The sequence below is a fragment of the Pan troglodytes genome, chromosome 13, assembly GCF_028858775.2.
Source record: "Pan troglodytes isolate AG18354 chromosome 13, NHGRI_mPanTro3-v2.0_pri, whole genome shotgun sequence".
Lineage (NCBI taxonomy): Eukaryota > Metazoa > Chordata > Mammalia > Primates > Hominidae > Pan > Pan troglodytes.
The window spans coordinates 140,441,007-140,461,255 of NC_072411.2; the positions used below are offsets into that span (position 1 = coordinate 140,441,007).

The 20,249-nt window shown below is 51.1% G+C and overlaps 1 protein-coding gene across 10 annotated transcripts in view; it reads right to left on the bottom strand.

Moving 5' to 3' along the window:
- The window catches only part of PER2 (period circadian regulator 2), a 55,155-nt gene that overhangs the window by 21,367 nt on the left and 13,539 nt on the right, over positions 1-20,249 (bottom strand). For all 10 annotated transcript variants that reach the window (XM_054679617.2, XM_016950826.4, XM_054679615.2 and 7 more), the window contains 8 exons: positions 12,152-12,400; positions 11,576-11,638; positions 10,374-10,528; positions 7,697-7,818; positions 5,939-6,140; positions 3,442-3,493; positions 2,557-2,699; positions 23-101 (listed from right to left, as the gene is read on the bottom strand). In XM_054679617.2, the coding sequence (XP_054535592.1) occupies positions 23-101; positions 2,557-2,699; positions 3,442-3,493; positions 5,939-6,140; positions 7,697-7,818; positions 10,374-10,528; positions 11,576-11,638; positions 12,152-12,381 (1,046 nt within the window). In that variant the 5' untranslated portion in view covers positions 12,382-12,400. The remainder of the gene's footprint in view (positions 1-22; positions 102-2,556; positions 2,700-3,441; positions 3,494-5,938; positions 6,141-7,696; positions 7,819-10,373; positions 10,529-11,575; positions 11,639-12,151; positions 12,401-20,249) is intronic.

Genomic DNA, 20,249 nt, shown 5'->3' on the forward strand with positions numbered 1-20,249 from the left:
GGGGTGGGTCAAGACCACGTACCTTTCATCCACATCCTGGAACAAACAATTTGGTGTATGGGTGGTTGTAAAAATTCTCTTTTCAGGAGGAATTCTAGGGGCTGAAAGAATAGAATATTGCACACATTTGTGATCCTAAGAAATGCATATTTAATGTTATATTAAAACTACCAGAAAACACCCTGTAGATTCAGAGTAATGAGCAGCTAAAGAAAAAAATTAAAACATGGACTCTGAACAACAGAGACTGCCACACTGAGAACCTTACGCTGGTTGTGGGATCGTTGGCCAGCCTTCTTAGCTTCTTTGCATGCTAGTTTTAGTCTAGTAAATCGAAACTGCCGTGTTAACAAAACCACACAGACCACGTAAAGACTACTCTTAGCAAAATAAAGCTGGAAGGCCATCTTTAAGATTTTTTTTTTTTTTTTTTGAGACGGAGTCTTGCTTCGTTGCCCAGGCTGCAGTGCAGTGGCACGATCTCGGCTCATTGCAACCTCCGCATCCCAGGTTCAAGCGATTCTCCTGCTTCAGCCTCTCCAGTAGTTGGGACTACAGGCACGTGCCACCACGCCCAGCTAATTTTTTGTATTTTTAGTTGACGTGGGGTTTCACCGTGTTAGCCAGGATGGTCTCGATCTCCTGACCTCGTGATCCACCCACCTTGGCCACCCAAAGTGCTGGGATTACAGGCATGAGCCACTGCGCCCGGCCCCATCTTTATGTTTAAGATGAAACTACAGTGATCTGACACATTATTTTTAGGAAAATGAGTTACATACTTGGATTCAAATTTCTTTTTTTTTTTTAATGAGACAGGGTCTCACTATGTTGCCCAGGATGGTCTCAAATGCCCAGGCTCAAGAGATCCTCCTACCTCAGCCTCTCGAAGTGCCAGACCACAGGCATGAGCCACTGCACCTAGTCTGGATTCAGATTTCTTAGCAAATGTCACTATACTGGAGAACTTCACAGTTTAGAAACTAGACAAAGGTGGACAAACCTGATAGAGTAATTTGCATAAAGTGAGTCATATGTCCAAAATTTTCCTCAATTCATGGACAAAACATTCAAAATTCCAACATTTTGATTCTTGAAGGAGACTGGTAATTTGGGGGAATAACTTGTTGAACTCTAAGTACCCTCTCTAAACCTTACTATTTGGAAAAGAACATTCTGTAATACACGCAGGAACACAACAAACATTGTAGAGAAAGTCACATACTTAAAATATTTCTATCACTTTTAAGAGGCTGTCATTTGGCCGGGCGCGGTGGCTCGCGCCTGTAATCCCAGCACTTTGGGAGGCTGAGACAGGTGGATTGTCTGAGCTCAGGAGTTCGAGACCAGCCTGGGCAACACAGTGAAACCCCGTCTCTACTAAAATACAAAAAAAAAAAAAAAAATTAGTTGGGTGTGGCAGCAACCACCTGTAGTCCCAGGTACTTGGGAGGCTGAGGCAGGAGAATTGTAGAATCCAGGAGGCGGAGGTTGCAGTGAGCCAAGATAGCACCACTGCACTCCAGCCTGGGCAAAAGAGCAAGACTCCATCTCTTAAAAAAAAAAAAAAAAGCTGTCATTCACCACAGAGAAGGTGGTGAACACAGCACAGCAGACTCAGCTGGCTTCCCCGGGTTCAGCAGTTGCAGAATGCACCTGCCTTCAGAGAATCTGGAGATCATGTGACTCGCTCAGCAGCCATGGTGAGCACCTACAGTTCCTGGCCAGGGATTTCGGCCAATACAAGGACCAAGGTGCCACAAAGCAGGCTCTTAAGAGGGACCACAGGAAAGACCCATCAAGGTGGCACAATGCCTTGTAACCTCTGAGCTTCAAGAGAAGAGCCCAGATATTATTTTGGGGGTGGGGTAGCCAGAAGAGCTAATGGACCAAGAGGGTCAAGGTGAGGTGAGCTGGATTCTGTGAGTGAGGTGGCAGCAGGAGCAGAGACTGTGGTCCAGAATGCTGGGCATACAGAGGCACAACAAGCCTTGTATGGAGGCTGACTCACCTGGAGAGTCATGTCAGTGCATGTCTGTCTGGGAGGAAGGGAAATTCCAGGAAAAGTTAGGATGGGCCAAGGTGGGGAGGGAGGGATGCCCAGCACTTCATTTCTTGGGGACTGAGGAACTGTTTGGGGTTCTGGAGCAGGCAGCGACATCAGTGCCCTTCACAGGGGCCCATGAGGCTGAGGCATGGGGCAGGGGATGAGGATGGAAAGGATGTGGGGCCCCAGACTTGTCAGGGCTGTTCCCACTTTGTGGACAAAAGGCAGAGCAGCCAGGGAAAGGGGAGAAGGGGTCACAGCACTGATGTGGACAGGGGTGAGAGATGCTGGCACCCAGATGCCGTGATCTGCCATGGGCAGGGCCGGATGACAAGCAGGGTGTGCTGAGTCTCCAGAAAGATGGAGACCCTGCCCAAGGTGAGGTGGAGAGGCCAAGGCTGGGGAACTGAAGCTGGGAGTCCACTGTACAGATGTTATGTGTGAACCACAGGAGTAACTGAGGGGGAGTCAGAGACAACATCTGCCCTCGCCCTGGGCTTGGCTGTTACCTTCATAACCAGAGTGCACTCTCTCTGCCAGCAGAAGGCAGCAAAGCTGACTCTCAGCACCTTGTTGGTCCCGCACCTTGACCAGGTAGGGCGTCATGCGGAAGGGGTGGTAGCGGATTTCATTCTCGTGGCTTTTCCTGACACTGTGGAGAAGAGCCACACTCAAAGTTGGGAACTGCAACACAGGAACAGTCCCCTGTTCTGTTCCCTCCTCACCTGGGCCCCATGCCATGCTGCAGGTGATGTGTACCTCTGCTCTGCCTGAGGAGCTGGGCCTGCCCCCTGCCCTCTTCGGTCCCTCCCTCAGTCCCATCATACTGAAGGGCAAATCAGAGTTAACACCCCCACCAGTGGGGCAGCCTGGAGCAGCCTGCACTCTGGGTTGGTAAAGCAGACAGAAAAGGGGTGCTGCTCCCACCAGGGGTCCTCGGCCCTGACTCCTGAGGGTGCCAGGGTCTGGCTCGGGGTCACTCCTGACAGTGCAGCTGGATGCTCAATCAGTCACCCTGGTTTGGACCAAGACCCTTGTCGGGAAAGCTACGGGTCTCTCCCCAGAAAAACGCACAGACAACCAAAAGACACAGTGCTTTCGGAAACTCTGTCGACCCTGGGGTACAGGCCTTTGCAAGAGACAGAGAGAAAGTGCAGGGTCCCCTGGCTACCATTTTCCATGAGGGGCAGGTTAAATCACTCCACTGCTGGCCGCATTCTTAGCGACCTGTACACATTTAAAATGTAACTGACTGTGTTTTCTGGTAGACTTCAGAAACAGGCGTGCTGAGTCCCTGCGGGCAGGGCTCACGCCCCCCAGCCTCAAGCGGAGCAGTGCTGGGGTGAAATGTTTATACGGTTTTCTAATTTAAGAAAACTGGGAACCAGGCTTACCTGACACGGCAAAAGAAAGATTTCTCCTCCATGCATTCTTGAGTAAAAGAATCTAAAAGAGAGAGCCCAAAGTCATTCATCCAAATCAACAACTAAATACAGTGTTCCTCATTTCTCACAAACAAAAGAGGAGCAGCAGAATCAAGCAAGATTCAAGGTGAAAACTGAAAATTTATGGAAGCACAAAGTAAATCCTTGATGTGAGAAACCTTCTATTACATTTTTGACTAAAATTACATACACTTCATGAGTGTGGTGCATTACAAATTATGCAGCGCTAAAATTTTAGCACCAGGAGGCTTACATTTTCAAAACGGCACATGATGCTGCTGCAAACACACCAATTAATTAACCACTGAGCACGCTCATGGTGCACTGCTGCAAACACACCAATTAATTAACCACTGAGCACGCTCACGGTGCACTGCTGCAAACACACCAACTAACCTGCAACTGAACACACTCACGGTGCACTGCTGCAAACACACGAACTAACCTGCAACTGAACACACGGTGCACTGCTGCAAACACACCAACTAACCTGCAACTGAGCACACTCACGGTGCACTGCTGCAAACACACCAACTAACCTGCAACTGAGCACACTCACGGTGCACTGCTGCAAACACACCAACTGACAACTGAGCACACTCACGGTGCACTGCTGCAAACACACCAACTAACCTATAACTGAGCACACTCACGGTGCACTGCTGCAAACACACCAACTAACCTACAACTGAGCACACTCACGATGCACTGCTGCAAACACACCAACTAACCTACAACTGAGCACACTCACGGTGCACTGCTGCAAACACACCAACTAACCTGCAACTGAGCACACTCACGGTGCACTGCTGCAAACACACCAACTAACCTGCAACTGAGCACACTCATGGTGCACTGCTGCAAACACACCAACTAACCGACAACTGAGCACACTCACGGATGTCCAGAACATTGACAAAGAAAGCTGTGGAGGCCACAGCAGCTACATCTTGGAAGCTAAGCCTCCATGCTGATTTTTGATTAACCCCACTTCTGGGAAGGCCTCGGAGATTTCATCTACCTACTGTCCCTGAGTAAGAGCAGGTACTTAAGGTAAATCCTGCCCTCAGGGCAAATTCCTACTGGTTCCCTCTGAAGCCGGTGTGCCAGTCCCACAGAAGCCCTGGGTCTGGGGGAATGGCAAGACTGGGATCCAGTCTTGTCTCATCGCCACCCACAACATGCACGGCCTCTGTTCTTAAGTCCCTGTTAAATATTTCTTTCTAAGAAACCGAATTTGTCAGCCTCTTTCTTTGGCCTCTCAGCTGCCTCAGACTTTGGGGTAGGTGTGCAGAGGCCTGGCCACAGTGAAACAGAAGCCCCAAACATTTCATGCTACATATTTTTGGGATAGTCAGTTCTAACAGAAACAACTTGGCATTCAAGGCTTACATCGGTATTTTGGTAAAATAGTAACTTCCTTTAAAATGTGAAATGTCTAGTGAAAATATGAAATCAATTGGGCAACCTCATCAGAAATGAAGGAAGAGGTGTTTCCCTAATAGTTGAAAGGGATTTAAAAAACAGAAATCTCTGCTTTCGTGGGAATCTAAACCAAAAAAAAAAAAAAATCTTAGATCTAGGTCTTTCATACATTTCATCTACTCAAAAGAAATTAGGAAAGTAGAAGCAATGACTAGTTAAGGAAAATGATATAAAATCAGCAGCTTGGAAAGGCCCCTGAGACTTAAACCTGGTCCTTGACTTAGCTGGGCACGGAGGAGAGCTGGGGCACAGGAGGCCCTGAGGAGAGTGGGGGTCAGAGGCACCAGCAGAGGCCCAGAGGCAGGCACACCCCCAGCTGGCTCCAGGGACTAGACCAGACCCAGCTGGGAGGGCCTGGCTCGGGAGCGGAGCCTGGAAATGAGGCAGGGTAGACAGTGGCTACAGGGGCAGGCCCGGCAGCCAAGAAGGCTGCCATCCACAGTGCAGCACACTTGGCCTGCAGTGCCTCGGGGGCCAGCGGCATCTGCCCAGGGATCTCACAGTCTGTATACCCAAAGCCAGCCCTGGTCAAGGCAAAGAACCCTCAGGAAGTCACTCTGGGATATGACCCACTCACTGGTTGCAGCTGCTAAGGTGGCAGGGGGACGCCTGTGTGCAGGGAGCAGGGTGCCTTGCTCATGCTCCCCACTGCCCCCACGACCCGGCCTCCCATGACTGCAATCACAGCAAGATTCCAGCTTTTCCAAACAACTTCATTTCTAAAATGCCTAACGGTTTTCTCTCTCTGAAATGTATGGAAAGACTATTTTTCTCTCTAAATTTATTCTGAAGGGACGAACAACTGCTTATCCTTTACCTTTGCCAGAGCAGGCAGCTGGCGGCCCCCACAGGTGGGCTCTGAAAGGTGAGGCAGGGCGCCTGCACCACATCTAGGTTGGGCCCAGCTCCTGGCCCCTTTCCCGACCCCAGAGAGAACAAGGCACTACCTCGATAACCTCACCTGCTCCACTGCACATGCTCCACAAGGGAAGTTTGTACGGGGAGGTGAAACTGTGGAACACGCCCACATCGTGAGGCGCCAGGAACTCCACAAACTTGGCATCGCTGAAGGCATCTCTTTTACAGTGAAATATGGAGGCAACCTGGTCAGAGATGTACAGGATCTTCCCAGACACCAGGGACACGGCCACCGCAAACATATCCTGAAAAGGAAGAGTAGGGCTCTGATGACAAGGTCAGATGGGGTCGGACGCCACATCCGACTCAGGCAGGCAGGCTGGAGGGAGCCGCCCACCAGGAGCGTCGGAGGTGGGGGGCTCTCTGACCCCCTTGCCTAGCCCTCACCAAAAAATCCTATCTTGCCTGTTGAGAGAGCAGGAGCATCGCCATCTTGGACAAGCCCCTCATTCTAAAGTTCACCTTAATAAAAAACAGCCTACATCCAAAGGGCATCAGCCTAATGGCTAAGGTCAACATGACCATAAACCACAAATAACATCTCCAACCAGAAACATTCCAAACTCCTCCCCGACCAGAGACATACTAGCCCCGAGATGACCCCAATCCGGGCCGGAAAGATGCCTGCCCCAAGATAACCTCCCCTCCTCCCAGAGAGATTCCAGCCCCGCCATAAACTTCTCCACACGCAGAAACATTCCAAGCTTGTGATAAGCCCCCTCACCCTAAAACCAACATATACTCTCAGTCTGTAAGAGAAAGCGCTCCTGACCAAAATCGGCCAGGAGTACCTCTCAGGTTTTAACTAAAGAAAACCTGTCTTTGACTGCCAAGCTGCGTTTCATGTTTCTTTCCTCTTTAACTCTTACACCTGTTACAGATACTGGGAGGTCCAGCATGATATTATTTGAAACAACACATCAGGGTTCTATGGCTGGAAGAAACCCCAGCTGTCTCCACCCCCTGGGAGGCGCCACTCACCCCGCTGTCTTGGACATGGCACCTGGTGTCCAGGCTGGGTGACTGGGAGGTGGGGGACCCTCTGCTCACTTGGCCTGCCCTAACAACCTCCACCAGCCTTGCTGTCTCCCAGGGTTCTAGGGGCTTCCTGGGGAGGAGAGGCCTCTGGTTGGGCCCCTCCAGCCCACCATGGGCGCTGTACCTGCTGGCTGGCCCTCTGGGCTCAGGGTTGGGGGCTGCCTGGGGGTTACGCTGGAGGAAGAAGATGGGAAGGATTAGGGAGCCCTGTTATGAGGCCAGCTTCATGATGGTCCCAGCACATGTGGGATCCCCACTAGCCCTCACATCTGTTCTCACCGGCTGAGAACTCAGGGTGGTAGAGTAGGTGTGTGTGTATGTGGCCCATGTGCCCTCCAAGGGGCCCACCTTTGGGTGTGCTTAAAAATGCACGGGTTTTGGAGTCTCAAATCCCAGCTCCCCCTCATGACCGCAAAGCCCTGGACAAGTGAACTGACTGTCACCAAGTGTGTCTCCTCACCTCGAGGACATGAAAACCCAGAGCCCCCCAGTTCAGTCACATTGGGTTTGCCCTTGCACCCATGAGCTACAGGACCAAGTTGGCCAGGGACGAGGAAGACAGTCTCACAGAAGGCAGAAGTCCAGAACATGAATGCCACTTCCAGAATCACTGACTTCACATTCTTCCTTTTAAAGGTAGGAACTTATCTGCTGAAACCCCAAACACTCCTGCCTTACAGCCACCGGCCGCAGTGCTGAGCTAGCTCGCCTGCAGGAGGAACTCCTGCCATTTTAGAAAGAAACTTTGCGGAAAGAGGCTTACGGCATTCTTCACAATGTGCTCAGAGGTAACGCTCTCCATCTCCTCCACGGTGTAGGAGGGCACGTCTGCTCCACAGGGGTGACCCTCGCTGGACATCAGCAGCTGGTAATACTCTTCATTGGCTGCAGGAGAGACAGTGTTCACACTCAGTGGGCAGAACCCAGCGCTTGGCCGGAGACAGTCACTAGCTCTTACGAACTGAGGGCTCTACTTTTCTCAAATGAAAAGGTAGGATATAAATCTCGTCTTCCTGGGACACAGAACATACGGAAACGTGAAGGCAAAACAAACTCACAGACAGAAATCGGGATATTTTTCCCTGAAACATCAGAAGGCCTTTGATTATAAAATTTTTTAAAAGTGGCAACTACATTATTTAAGTTAATACGGTCGCAGAGTTCCAGCTGCCTCTCACGTTCTCCAGAAGGGGCTTTTTTTTTTTTTTTGAGATGGAGTTTTGCTTTTGTTACCCAGGCTAGGGTGCAATGGCGCAATCTCGGCTCACTGCAACTTCCGCCTCCCAGGTTCAAGCAATTCTCTTGCCTCAGCCTTCCAAGTAGCTGGGATTACAGGAACCCGCCACCACACCCAGCTAATTATTCTTTTTTGTTTTGTTTAGAGATGGAGGCTTGCTCTGTCACCAGGCTGGAGTGCAGTGGCACAATCTCAGCTCACAGCAACCTCCACCTCCCAGGGGTTCAAGCAATTCTCCTGCCTCAGCCTTCCGAGTAGCTGGGACTACAGGCACGTGCCACCACGCCCAGCTAATTTTTGTATTTTTAGTAGAGATGGGGTTTCACCATGTTGGCCAGGATGGTCTCAATCTCTTGACCTCATGATCTGCCCGCCTCGGCCTCCCAAAGTGCTGGGATTACAGGCGTGAGCCACCGCGCCCGGCCCCTAGAAAGTCTTTAATCATGATGGTATATCCACTTTTCCACACAGGACCACATGGCAACCCCTGCACATCTGACTCCCTGGGTGATGCCATCAGACACCCCCATCAAGGCAGAATTGACTGCTTAAAAAAATAACAGGCACAAGAAACATTTCAAAGAAAGTTTTCAAAATAGAATCTGAAGAGGAGCGCCACTCCATCTGAGTTCCCACGTCATCCTGGGTGTATCCGGCAGGCTCTGGGGTGACAAGCCTGTCTCTGGGTGTCGGTGCTCATGGCCACAGCGGCCCTCACTCCAGGCGGGAGCAAAGGGGCCAGCTCGAGGCTGCCACTTGCCCTCAGGGCTCAACAGGCCCCGGACACATGAAACCTGGGGCTGCGTTACGAGTCTGACCCAGGATTCTGCCACGCGTGTGCTTCCTGAAATGTGGTGAGGAGACCTTTGGACCCACAGCTGGGTCTCATGTGCTTTCAGTTTTGCCACCTTCAGTAATTTTAGAAACAGGCACATTTCTGAGTATGCTCTGAAATCAAGATATAAACTGCTGGAAAGTGTGGAAAATGTCCATGTGGCAGAGCTTCTGAGCTCTGAAGTTACTGTAGAGGCCAACAGGGAAACACCTTAAATGGACATAATCACTTGAGAACGGAGCAGCCCAACTGATCAGAACGAACTTTCCCTTCCGGCTCCTCCTTCCGGAAAAGGGGGCCTCCACAGGCACGCAGGCCCAGAGCGGTGCCCTCCACGGTGGGGTGCTCATCCCAGGGGCACCGGATTTCCATGCGGTATCTTTAGACCTGACCAGCACCGACGAGTAGCCCAGGCACCTTGTTCTGTCTGTATCAACCCTCACAAAATGGACAGTCGGATTAGGGAGGAGCCTGCAGAGAAACTTAGAGGACACCCAAAGCCAACACCCAAAAATGCAAGAGTCCAAGCTAGCACATGGCAGAGCAACCCTTCCACACCTGGCTCAAGGGACCCCAGAGATGAGTGCTGATGACCTGCTCACTGCTGATGAAAAACTACCCAAACATTAAAAAATATGAAGACTGCTTCAAATACGAGTTTATACCCATGATTACTAGTGAAGAACTTTGCCCTAACTGTACGCTGTGCTTTGAAACGACTGATGATAGAATACAGCTACTGCTTCACCTTTAAGCCTTTCAGATTTTTCTATTTTTATGCATGTTTTTAATGTACAAGATCCACCAGCCCCTTAGTGCATGTGCACAACACATGAAAAGGCACAGCTCCACAGTCGGGAGGTGCTCACACACCAACTGGCAGGAGGTGTGAAGATGCTCTGCAGGGCACCTTCCTTTCCCACCCTGGCTGACACTGATGGTCTCTGCCTGCTCGTCACAACAGACCAACACAGCTAAGGAATTCTTCAAAGTTCTGGAGGTGGTAGTTTCCACTCTAAAGAAAAAAGGCCAGGCCAGGCACAGTGGCTCACACCTATAATCCCAGAACTTTGGGAGGCTGAAGTGGGAGGACTGCTTGGGTCCAGGAGTTCGAGACCAGCCTGGGCAACATAGTGAGACCCCATCTCTACAAAAAATACAAGAATTAGCTGGGCGTGGTGGTACACGTCTGTGGTCCCAGCTACTCAGGAGGCTGTGGCAGCGGAATCCCTTAAGCCCAGAAGTCAAGGCTGCAGTGAGCTGCGATGAGCCTCGAGTTTTAGAAAGTCAACACAATCCAAGCTATAATTTGGGGGGATTTAAAACATATTTCTATAGGTTTGGAGCAGATGTGCGAGGCAGACGTACCTTTCACCTGCTTCACGCTCCTGAGGGCGTACTTCAAGGTGGCCAGCGTACTGGCCTTGCCCTTGGCCTTCTTGTCTGCAGGGAGGTGGACCTTCAGCTCCTTTAGTGTTTTTATCAGTTCTTTGTGTGTGTCCACTTTCGAAGACTGGTCGCTACTGCAGGATTCAAGAAAGAGGCAGCCAAATGTTAGCTTCCTAGGTGTCCTTTCCTGAAGAAACGTGCCTCTTGTCCATTTTCTCAGCCTCGGCTCTAGAGATGTTTTGGTCTGGGTGGTCCTTTGTGGGGCTCTGTAGGACATTTAGCAGCATCCCTGGCCTCACCCACAATAGACCAGGAAGACCCTAGCCAAGTATGACAATCAGAGCTGTCAACAGACATTGCCAGATGTTTCTCGCTGGGAGACAAATTGTTCCTGGTCAAGAGTCACCGCTCTAACCCAGCTGAATGCTGGAGAAGTCCCTCCAACTGTGTTCTTTTCCCTCAAGGGTTAGAGCTAGGCTTTGCTCAGGAAAGGATACTGGTCGACCCACAGTCTGGTGCAGTGGACTGTGCACTAAGCTGTGCCCTTCTTCCCTGCCCCAGGTAAAGAAGGACTGAGTGATGGGATTACAGAGGACAGCAAAGTGACTTCCTGGGACATAAAAGTGAGCCATGAACACAGAGAAAAGGGGATTGTGGAAAAGGGTCTTCAAACATTAATTGAGGATACAGAGATGTTAGAGAGACAGGACAGCGGGGCACTGGCTGATGAAGATGGGCCTGTTTGGAACAGAGGGTGCAGAAGGAATGATGGAAATCAAGGTTTCTCAGGCAATGCAAAGTGCCCACATGCCCTGGACAAGGAATCGGGTTCTGCTCCCGAGGTGACATGAAAATTGACATAGGGTAAGTTTGTTACAAACACCTACGAAGGGTGAAGAATGTTCCAGATGAAAATGCCCAAGACTCAAGCAAAGTCGGCTTCGAGTAGAGCTGGGAGGAGCTACAGGTACTGGAGCGACATCCCGGGGGCTCTGGACGGTGAGGGGACACAGTCAGTGTCTGAAAGGCCAGAGTGAGGCTGGGTTCGTACCCACACAGCCACACAGATGGGTTTTAACACAGCTTAAAAAAAGCCACGTCACTCCCAGAAAACTAACCTCCAATAAGAAGTCTTTCAATTTCTCTAAAAACTCTATGTATGAAGTTCTAATTGGCCTTACCTGCAGCCGCTTGTAGATGGGTTGTGTTCAGATTTTGCCATCATCAGGCTAAAGGTGTCTGGACTATGAAAACAAAAAATAAAAGCAAAATTTAGACAATTGTATGCTCCAGACACATCTTCCCCTGCCATCCTACCAGTGATAACAGGCTAGATAATACCATGGTAAGACAATTTTTAAAAAATACAAGGTTAAGATAAAACTGGAATATAAAACCTTCAGACATCAGAAAAACTAAGTACCAGGACACAGAAACACATGATAACAGGAGCCAGTTCCTTTTCTATAAACTGCCCAGTGTTGTATAAGCAGCCGCTGGCTGGGTTACCCACCACTGCTACCTCCCAAGATCTCCTTACACTACCCAGTACCTGTCTGTTGGCAACTGGATCTGCGAACTCGACAGGGCCTCGTTATGAGGAAGGACAGACACTGGCACATTTTAGGCATTTTCAAAAATCTTGAAAAACTTGGTAATCATGATTTAAAGATTGCAAAAGCAATCAAATCACAGCAGAAATGAGCCACTGAGAAAACAACCTGCCCAGCCTCCATCTGGCCAGAGGCTGAACTCACCTCTGGCGGGCATCCGGTGGCTCCACCAGCATCCCCAGCTCCTTCCCACTGTCGTCACAGTCACTGCCCTGCGAGTCCCGCCCCGTGGAGCAGTTTTCGTTGGTCTCATGTCCACTGGAGCCACTGCTCATGTCCACATCTTCCTGCAGTGGGACCTGGCTGGGCTGGGGCTCCACGGGCTCCTTGGTGGGGTTACTGGGGCTGGGCGGAAATTCCGCGTATCCATTCATGTTGGGCTCTGGAATGAAGCTGGCAAACAGAGGGATGCTGTCACGCATTAACAAGCACACGCACAAGGGGCGCTGCAGTCATCAGGTAGAGCACCCATTTGTCTCTTCCTGTTACTAATGAAACTGCAGTCTCTTTTCTTCTCTCTGTCTCTCTGTCTCTCTCTCTCTCTCTCTTTTTCTTTCTATTTTGGAGACAGGGTCTGGCTCTGTTGCCCAGGGAATGCAGTGCCTGGGCTCAAGCGATCCTCCCACCTCAGCCTCCAGGGTAGCTGGAACCACAGGCACTCACCACCATGCCTAGCTAATTTTTTGTATTTTTGGTAGAGACAGGGTTTTGCCATGTTGCCCACACTGGTCTCGAACTCCTGAAGTCAAGCGATCTGCCCGCCTCAGCCTCCCAAAATGTTGAGATTACAGGCCAACCGCACGCAGCCAAAACTGCCCTTTCATCGGGATCAATCACACGCACATTAGTTCATCACATCACTTATTTGTTCTTGTTGACAAGAGCTCCTATCTGTCATGGATTAGGAAGATGGTTGAATGAGGCAGCCTCAGCCCCTGACACAGAGCTGCTGACGGCCTCATCAGAAGGCAGACAAGAGCACTGATAATCACTACCCGGCCTGTGGAGTGCTGGGAAAAACACATGGTCCCTCTGAATAGGTGATCTGCCTTTTATAAATTTCCCCAGATGATGGTGGGGTGGGGGAGCCAGGTTCAGAAATCTTGGCCATTACAGCACAGCACAGTTACAGGAGGAGGAGCCAAGGCTAGCAGGAGACATGGGGACAGACAGGGCTTGCCGGGTAAAGAGGGCAGAGGGGCCTGGCAGCAGCTTCCAGCAGCTCGGGGATCCCAGGCCCCACAGGCATGTACAAGTGGGATGGAGAGGGGCCAGGACAATGTGGCTTCACATTTACTGGGAATGGTTGGGAGCTGCTGAGGCACTCTGAGTGCCAGGCCCAAGGAACTCAGCTTGCATTTGGACAGACTTGCACTGCTGTGCTGGTCAGAAACTTTCCCTCTGCACTTTGGGGTAGGTGGGTGGAGTGGCTGAAATTAGAGACAGACCAGCGATCATCCTGGACACAAACTGAGGGGGGGGGTGAACAGAGACAGGGAGTAGGGAGGGGTGGGACTGATTAGCAGGTGAGAGGCCAAAATGCCATCCCGGGTCCTCCCTTCTTCACCCAGTGATGTCTCCCCATCCCCAGGACAGCGTTTTCAGCAGGGTCCCAGCAGGAAGCAGGCACCCACTCAAGCGGGGCACTGGAGAGAGCCAGATGAAGGCCCTGCTTGACACAAGTGGTCATGCTTAATGAACACAGCTGTGAGGCTCTGGGGTGATGCTGCTGACTACAGACATGATGCTAAGCACCCAACACACAGCTTCCCAGCAACTCTGGATCACTGTCTACATGGTGCGCAGGAGATCGTTCTACGGAGGAGCCAACAGGGGTGGGTAGCTCACCCCAGGCCACACAGTAGCAGATGACAGCCCTGGATTCCAGGCCTGCCGGCATCTGAAGATGGGACCCCCACCCTACACCCAGGCTCAGCTGTGTGGGGACCTCCTGCTTCCTGCCACTGCACTGTGCTCAGCCCCAGCTCTGGCCCAGTGTGGCATTCCACTTCTGCATGGCATCCGTTTGGCCCTTCCCAGGGCAGCTGGAACAAAGGGAGAGAAGGGTTTCTGGATTCCACACCCCAAATCTTGTGAAACATCTTATGCTCCAGTTCCCATCTAACTCTGGGAGAGCCTCCCCTCCCACCTCCTTCCCACCAGTACCCAGGTGAAATGGCCAAGGATCACACAATTGGTCGGGGGGAGGGATCATTTTCAGCAGCCCTAGAAGTCCCGAAGGGTCCCAATCATTTGCCACAAAGGTGCGTCCTGCTGCTTGTCGCTCAGATGGAAGGAGCATGAAGAGTGCACTGGAGTCCAAATCCCCCTGAGGAACTGACTAGTGCTGAGATCCCTGCTACCCCCGGCCATGGAAGGAGACGGCCCGAGCCACAGCCAAGGCTGGACAGTCAAGAGCTCTACTACCAGGAAGATGCTTCGTGAGGAAGCTGTGGGAGAAGAACGGACACAGGAACAGAAATCCTGTGGGAAGGAGAGGTTCTCCTGGAGACGCGTCACCCACTGAACACCCCCAGGTGCCCTCCCCAACAGGGCAACTCTAAGAAAGGGCTCGAAACCAGCCAGCAATACTGAGGGCTACACACACAGGGAGGTGGATTCCAACAGCTGGCCCCAGGAACTGAATGGCTAAGCTCCAACAAGAGCCTTCAGCATCCCCTTCCCAAGGTCGAGTCCATTCACTGGCGAGCCACTCCAGGACAGCCTGGTGAGAGGCGGGGCTCATGGAGAGTCCACCCTCATCAGTGTCTGGAGAACAGCAGGGCCGACTAGACCTCGCCTTGTTCACAAACTAATAAACAGACGAAAGCCAACACGGGGCTGTGGAAAACACACACAGCAAAGACAACTGAACACAACCCTCATGCCACAGAGGAAGCAGCAAATTAAGACAGCATCTACTTTTCATCCTAAGAATTCAAGAAATGATGGATTCAATGAAACAAGTAATGAGGGATGAGATAAGGCCACAGACTGAGATGAAAATGCCACATCAGAATGGAAAACTAGAAAGGACAAAGTTCAGAATCAATAAAAAGAAAATGGCTTCAGTGAGAGAGAGGAGATGCACGACAGACTTTTAAAATGCAAAGGGAAAGGAGAAGAGAAGAGAGATGGAGGACAGCCGGGTTTTACCTGTCTGAAAGAGACAAGAACAATCAAACAGAAACCATAATGAGCGAGACACATAAAGAGAACCATCCTGAACCAGAGACAGATCTGAATCTGCCAATCAAAGGACAAGAGTCCAACACCTAAGTGCATCCAGATGACAAACGGTATCTTCAAGAATAAAGAAAGTCCTACCAACATCCACAGAGAACAAACAAGTTACCCATAAAGGATGAAAAAAAATCACACTAGTCTTGGATAGCTCTTCAGCAATATTACATTTCCAGAAGACAAATGTTTACACTTTTTTTTTTTTTTTTTTGAGAGGTAGTCTTGCTCTGTCACCAGGCTGGAGTGCAGTGGTGCAATCTCGGCTCATGGCAACCTCCGCCTCCTGGGTTCAAGCAATTCTCCTGCCTCAGCCTCCCGAGTAGCTGGGATTACAGGTGTCTGCCACCACGCCCAGCTAATTTTTGTATTTTTAGTAGAGATGGGGTTTCACCATGCTGGCCAGGATGGTCTTGATCTCTTGACCTCGTGATCCGCCCACTTCGGCCTCCCAAAGTGCTGGGATTACAGGCGTGAGCCACCAGGCCCGGCCGTCTACATATATTAATAGCTTTGAGAGGAAAAGCTTATGGTCAAAGGGAGGAAATCTCAATTACAGGATACTTGATTGTGGGTTACATAGCTGGTTTTATCAACATCCTAAGTCACATAAAACCCAAAATGCCAGCATCATTCCCCTTAAAGTCAGGAACAAAATAAGCAAATCTGTTATTCTAGTCTTTTTTATTTTACATTTAATGGCAGTTCTAGCAAATTCAATGAAAGATGAATGGTAATACCTTTTGGGAACAGAGAGACTAACCACGAAGACTGCCTAGGCCATTCCCACAAAGAGAGACACCAAAGATTTCTGAACTTGTAGAAAGAGGCTCAACCTCATTAGCATCAGGAAAATGCAAAGGACGAGGTTATCTTGCCATCAGGTTGCCAAAAATTAACAGGACTGATCACACTCAGCGTTGCTCAGGTGGAGAAGAGTGGCTCTTGTGTGTGGTGGTGTAGTAATAGGGTATTTCTGGAGAGAAATTTGAGTTCCCAGCAACATTTATAATCTGCATACTCTTCCCACCTCCAGGAATCCATTGCAGAGAAGTGCTTATTTACGCGCTCAGAGATGTGTGAGCATTGAATATAAAAACCTGGAAAGAACCATCAACAGGGAGGCTACGCATCCTGTCCACCATCATCCTGGCCAGGAGCCAGCCTCCAATTCCAAACTGGTCCCCTGCCTCCACCTGGCCCTGCTATGGTTAACACAGCATCTAGAGCGATCCTGGTGAAGGGGCTTAGCTTACGCCCGGCCTGTGCTCAGACCCTTGCTCAGAGCACAATTCTAGTGGGCACAAGGGCCAAAGGCTCTGCAAGTCTAGCTCCTGCAATCTCCTGGGCATGTCCTGTTAACTGCCCATCCCTCAGCCCCAGCCCTGTGTGCTCTGACCACAGGGACTCTGCACTTGCTGCTCCCTCGTGCCCACAGCCCTCTTCTTGCAGATGCCTGGGCAGCCTGCATGAACAGCACCACCTCCCCACCAGCTCCTCTGTGCCTCCACCACCGCTCTGTGGGCTTTCCTCGCCAGCACTGAGGGGCTGGGCTGTTTACTGCCTGCCTCCCCTCTGGGACCTAAGCTCCATGGGGGCAGGGGTTTGAGTTGGTCACTGCTGGATCCCCAAGGCCTGGCACGTACTGTTGAAGACACAAACCTGGGACATCCATACTATGAATACTATACACCCACTAAAAGGATAGAGGCCAGAAACACTGATGTGGGGAGAGTCTCAGACATGGATGAACAAGTCCAAGAACAATAAATAACAACAACAATAAAAAGGACAGACGGCACTCAGGCAGGGCCTGCCCGGTGCCAGCAGTTTCCCCACTGACTGACTTGCCCTTATTCGCTTAGCACTGAGGGCTGGCACTGGGGCAGACAACAGAGCAGACATCTTTCCTGCCCTCAGGGAGCTTACATTAGGGGGAAACAGACAATAAACAAGAAACTAGAATATACAGTACAGCAGGCAACTAGCAAGTGGGAATAGAGGGGCTGGGAGTGACATTTCAATGAGGGTGGCCCCAGGTGTAGGTGGCATTTGACAAGGATCTTGCGCACGAGCCCTCGTGTGTGAATTGACTCAGGGTCCCTGGGCTTCGCGCTCTCAGGCTTGCAGCCACGTGCTTCAGCAGGTCCTTCTGGCTTCACACCTGAGGCTGGCACTGGGCGTCCCTGGCTCTGCCTGCCCTGTGTGGAGTCAGATGACGTGCCACACCACTGTGGGGGCCCTTGCTGCTCCTCACTGTCCCGCCTGCTGCCAAGGGTCTGATGAGGCAGCTGGACAGGAGGGAGAGCTCGCTTGCTGGACAGGAGGCAAGGAGGAGCTGGCAGAAAATGCCCCTCCCTCTCTCCCTCAAATGGACCTTTCTGAAGTTGTCTTTCTTTCCTTCCTTCCTTTTTTGGCACAGCCTTTCTGAAGAGGTCCCAAGGGGGTGAGCACCCAGCTGGATGTCTCTGTAAGGCAGAGCCTCATCTCAGCAGGGTGTCGTCTTGTGTGTGCTTTCCAGACTTTTCTTCCTTACCTCCCTTTTCCTTTTCTACTGCTACCCTGGGACTGCAATTCCCAGTAAAGTGCTCACCTCAGACTCCATTCTCAAGAGAGCCTGAAGGCAGACCTGAAGAGAGTGGAGAGTGAGCTACCAGAGGAAGAACATTCTAGGCAGGGGGACAGCACACACAAAGGCCCTGCGGCAGGCAAGCACCTGACCTGTCTGAGGAAGGTGCACGAGGCTGGAGCAGAGCGGGCAGCGGTAGGAGGGCGGCAGCAAGGCCAGATCACGGAGTGCCTTGCGGGGGCAGTCAGAACTCCGATAGGGAACTGTGGAGAGTTCTGTGCAACAAGATCTCACTTACACTTCAATGGAGTTGCAGGGTTGAGGCAAGGTGGAAGCAAGGAGACCTCTCAGGGGGCTCTTGCCATGGTTCAGTGGAGCTGCCAAGGGGCCACCCAGGGTACCAAGGGCATTCTCTCACTCCTGACCCCCCAACACCCTGGACACCACCCATCTCATCCCCACAGCCCTCCCCCAGATAAGCAGCTGGTCCTTTCTGCTCTGAGTGAGTCATTAAGGTGATCAGAGGCAGCAGCAGAGTGGTTAAGGGCACAGGTCCTGGGTGGCCTGGGTTTCAGCTGGGTTCTACCACCTCCTGTGTGATCTCAGACAAGTTCCTTAACCTCCCTGAGCCTTGTGTCCTCATTCGTGAGATGGGGTAACAGTAGTTCCTGCCTTCTACTGGTTGTTAGAAGGATTAAATGACACAACCCATGCAAGGTATCTGGAATGCAATATTAGCTTATCACTGCTAATCACTACAGAAAAACAGACGGCGGCTGGGCGCGGTGGCTCACACCTGTAATCCCAGCACTTCGGGAGGCTGAGGCGGTGGATCACCCGAGGTCAGGAGTTCGCGACCAGCCAGACCAATATGGTGAAACCCGTCTCTACTAAAAATACAAAAATTAGCCAGGCGTCATGGTGTGTGCCTGTAGTCCCAGCTACCTGGGAGGCTGAGACAGGAGAATTGCTTGAACCCAGGAGGTGGAGGTTGCAGTAAGCCAAGATTGCGCCACTGCACTCCAACCTGGGCAACAGAGCAAGACTCTATCTCAAAAAAAAAAAAAAAAAAAGAGAAAACGAAAAAGAAAAACAGATGGGTAACAAAAGTAATTTTGGAAGAGAGAGAATGAATTGTCATGGCAGCTGTCTCTGGCTTGTATTCTTATATTTAAAGGACTAAGAACTCCGTGCCACCTCCAGCCCCGGCAGTCCTTAGAGGAGCATCAGGTATCTGAAGCCACCATGCTGTCTGGGCCCCGGGTGCTTTGCACGTAGCTCTCCTGGTTTTCACCCCTGAGTCCATCCCCTGTGAGCCTGTCTAAATACGATTCACTGGTGCCCCGACATTACCTTAGGTGGAAGATAAGTATTTTTGCAAAGAGGGTAGAGTAAGCTTGGCAGAAATGTGAAAGCCAAATTATCAGAAACTTCGTCATTCCAGAAAATGCGTCTCTCAGCCTCAGCGGCTCTAATAGACCAGCCTCATTTTGAGAAGCTGGCAAAACCAACGTCCCTGTCAAAGTGGACTTTGCCTCCTGCCCTCCACAGATGTGTGCCCATAGCCAGCTGGACCAGCTGTTCCTGGGGAGCTCCTAGGAAACCTGTTTCTAACTCAAGGCGGGTAGGGGGAGGAAGGGCAGGCATGCACTTATGTGCTCAGGGTGCCAAAGCCCAGCAGGGAAAATGGCAGCCTGGTTGAAAAGGGGCTGCCAAAAGCCAACATGAGCCTCTGGGCGTGAACCTGCCCTTGAGGCCCTTTTTGCATGTCTGCCTACTGGCTCTGCCCCTAAGAACAGTCAGACTCAAAGAAAGAGGTTAAGCTCAGACCCCTGACCAGGTCACTTGGCCACATTTTTGGTAGCTGGGTTGCCTCAACTTGACAGAGCACCATTCAGAAAGTGCAGTCCACCACAAGAACGGAGAGCCTGGGATCAGGAGGAAAAGCAGCCGGTGGGGGTGGGGAAGGAGAAGGGCCAGGAGCAGAGACTACTGGCTGGTGGGGTCGCAGGGGTTCGTTACCCTATCCTCCCCACTTTCAGAGATACTCATACTTTCCATAATAGTGTTTAAAAATTAGGAACGAAAGCAAGCCTGGGACCCAGTTCCAGCCTCCACTGCCACTGCCAGGACTGGTAAAGTCTTACTGTACTCAATACCTGCAAACCTAAGGCGGAAAAGCATTTTTTGTGGAAATCAGAAATCAGTGTTCAATCACCAGAGGAGTCCCACCTCATGAGGTCACAGCTTGATGTATATCCACAAACAACATGCCATGTCACATGTCACCAGAGGCAGGACAGTGCCAGCCCCCCAGAGGCTCCTGGTGGCCCTCCCAGCCACCATCTACCCCGCGGGGACTCACTAGCTTGGCTTCTTGCAGCCTAGTGAATTCTGCCTGTTTTCGAACTTTACATAATAGGGCTCACAGCA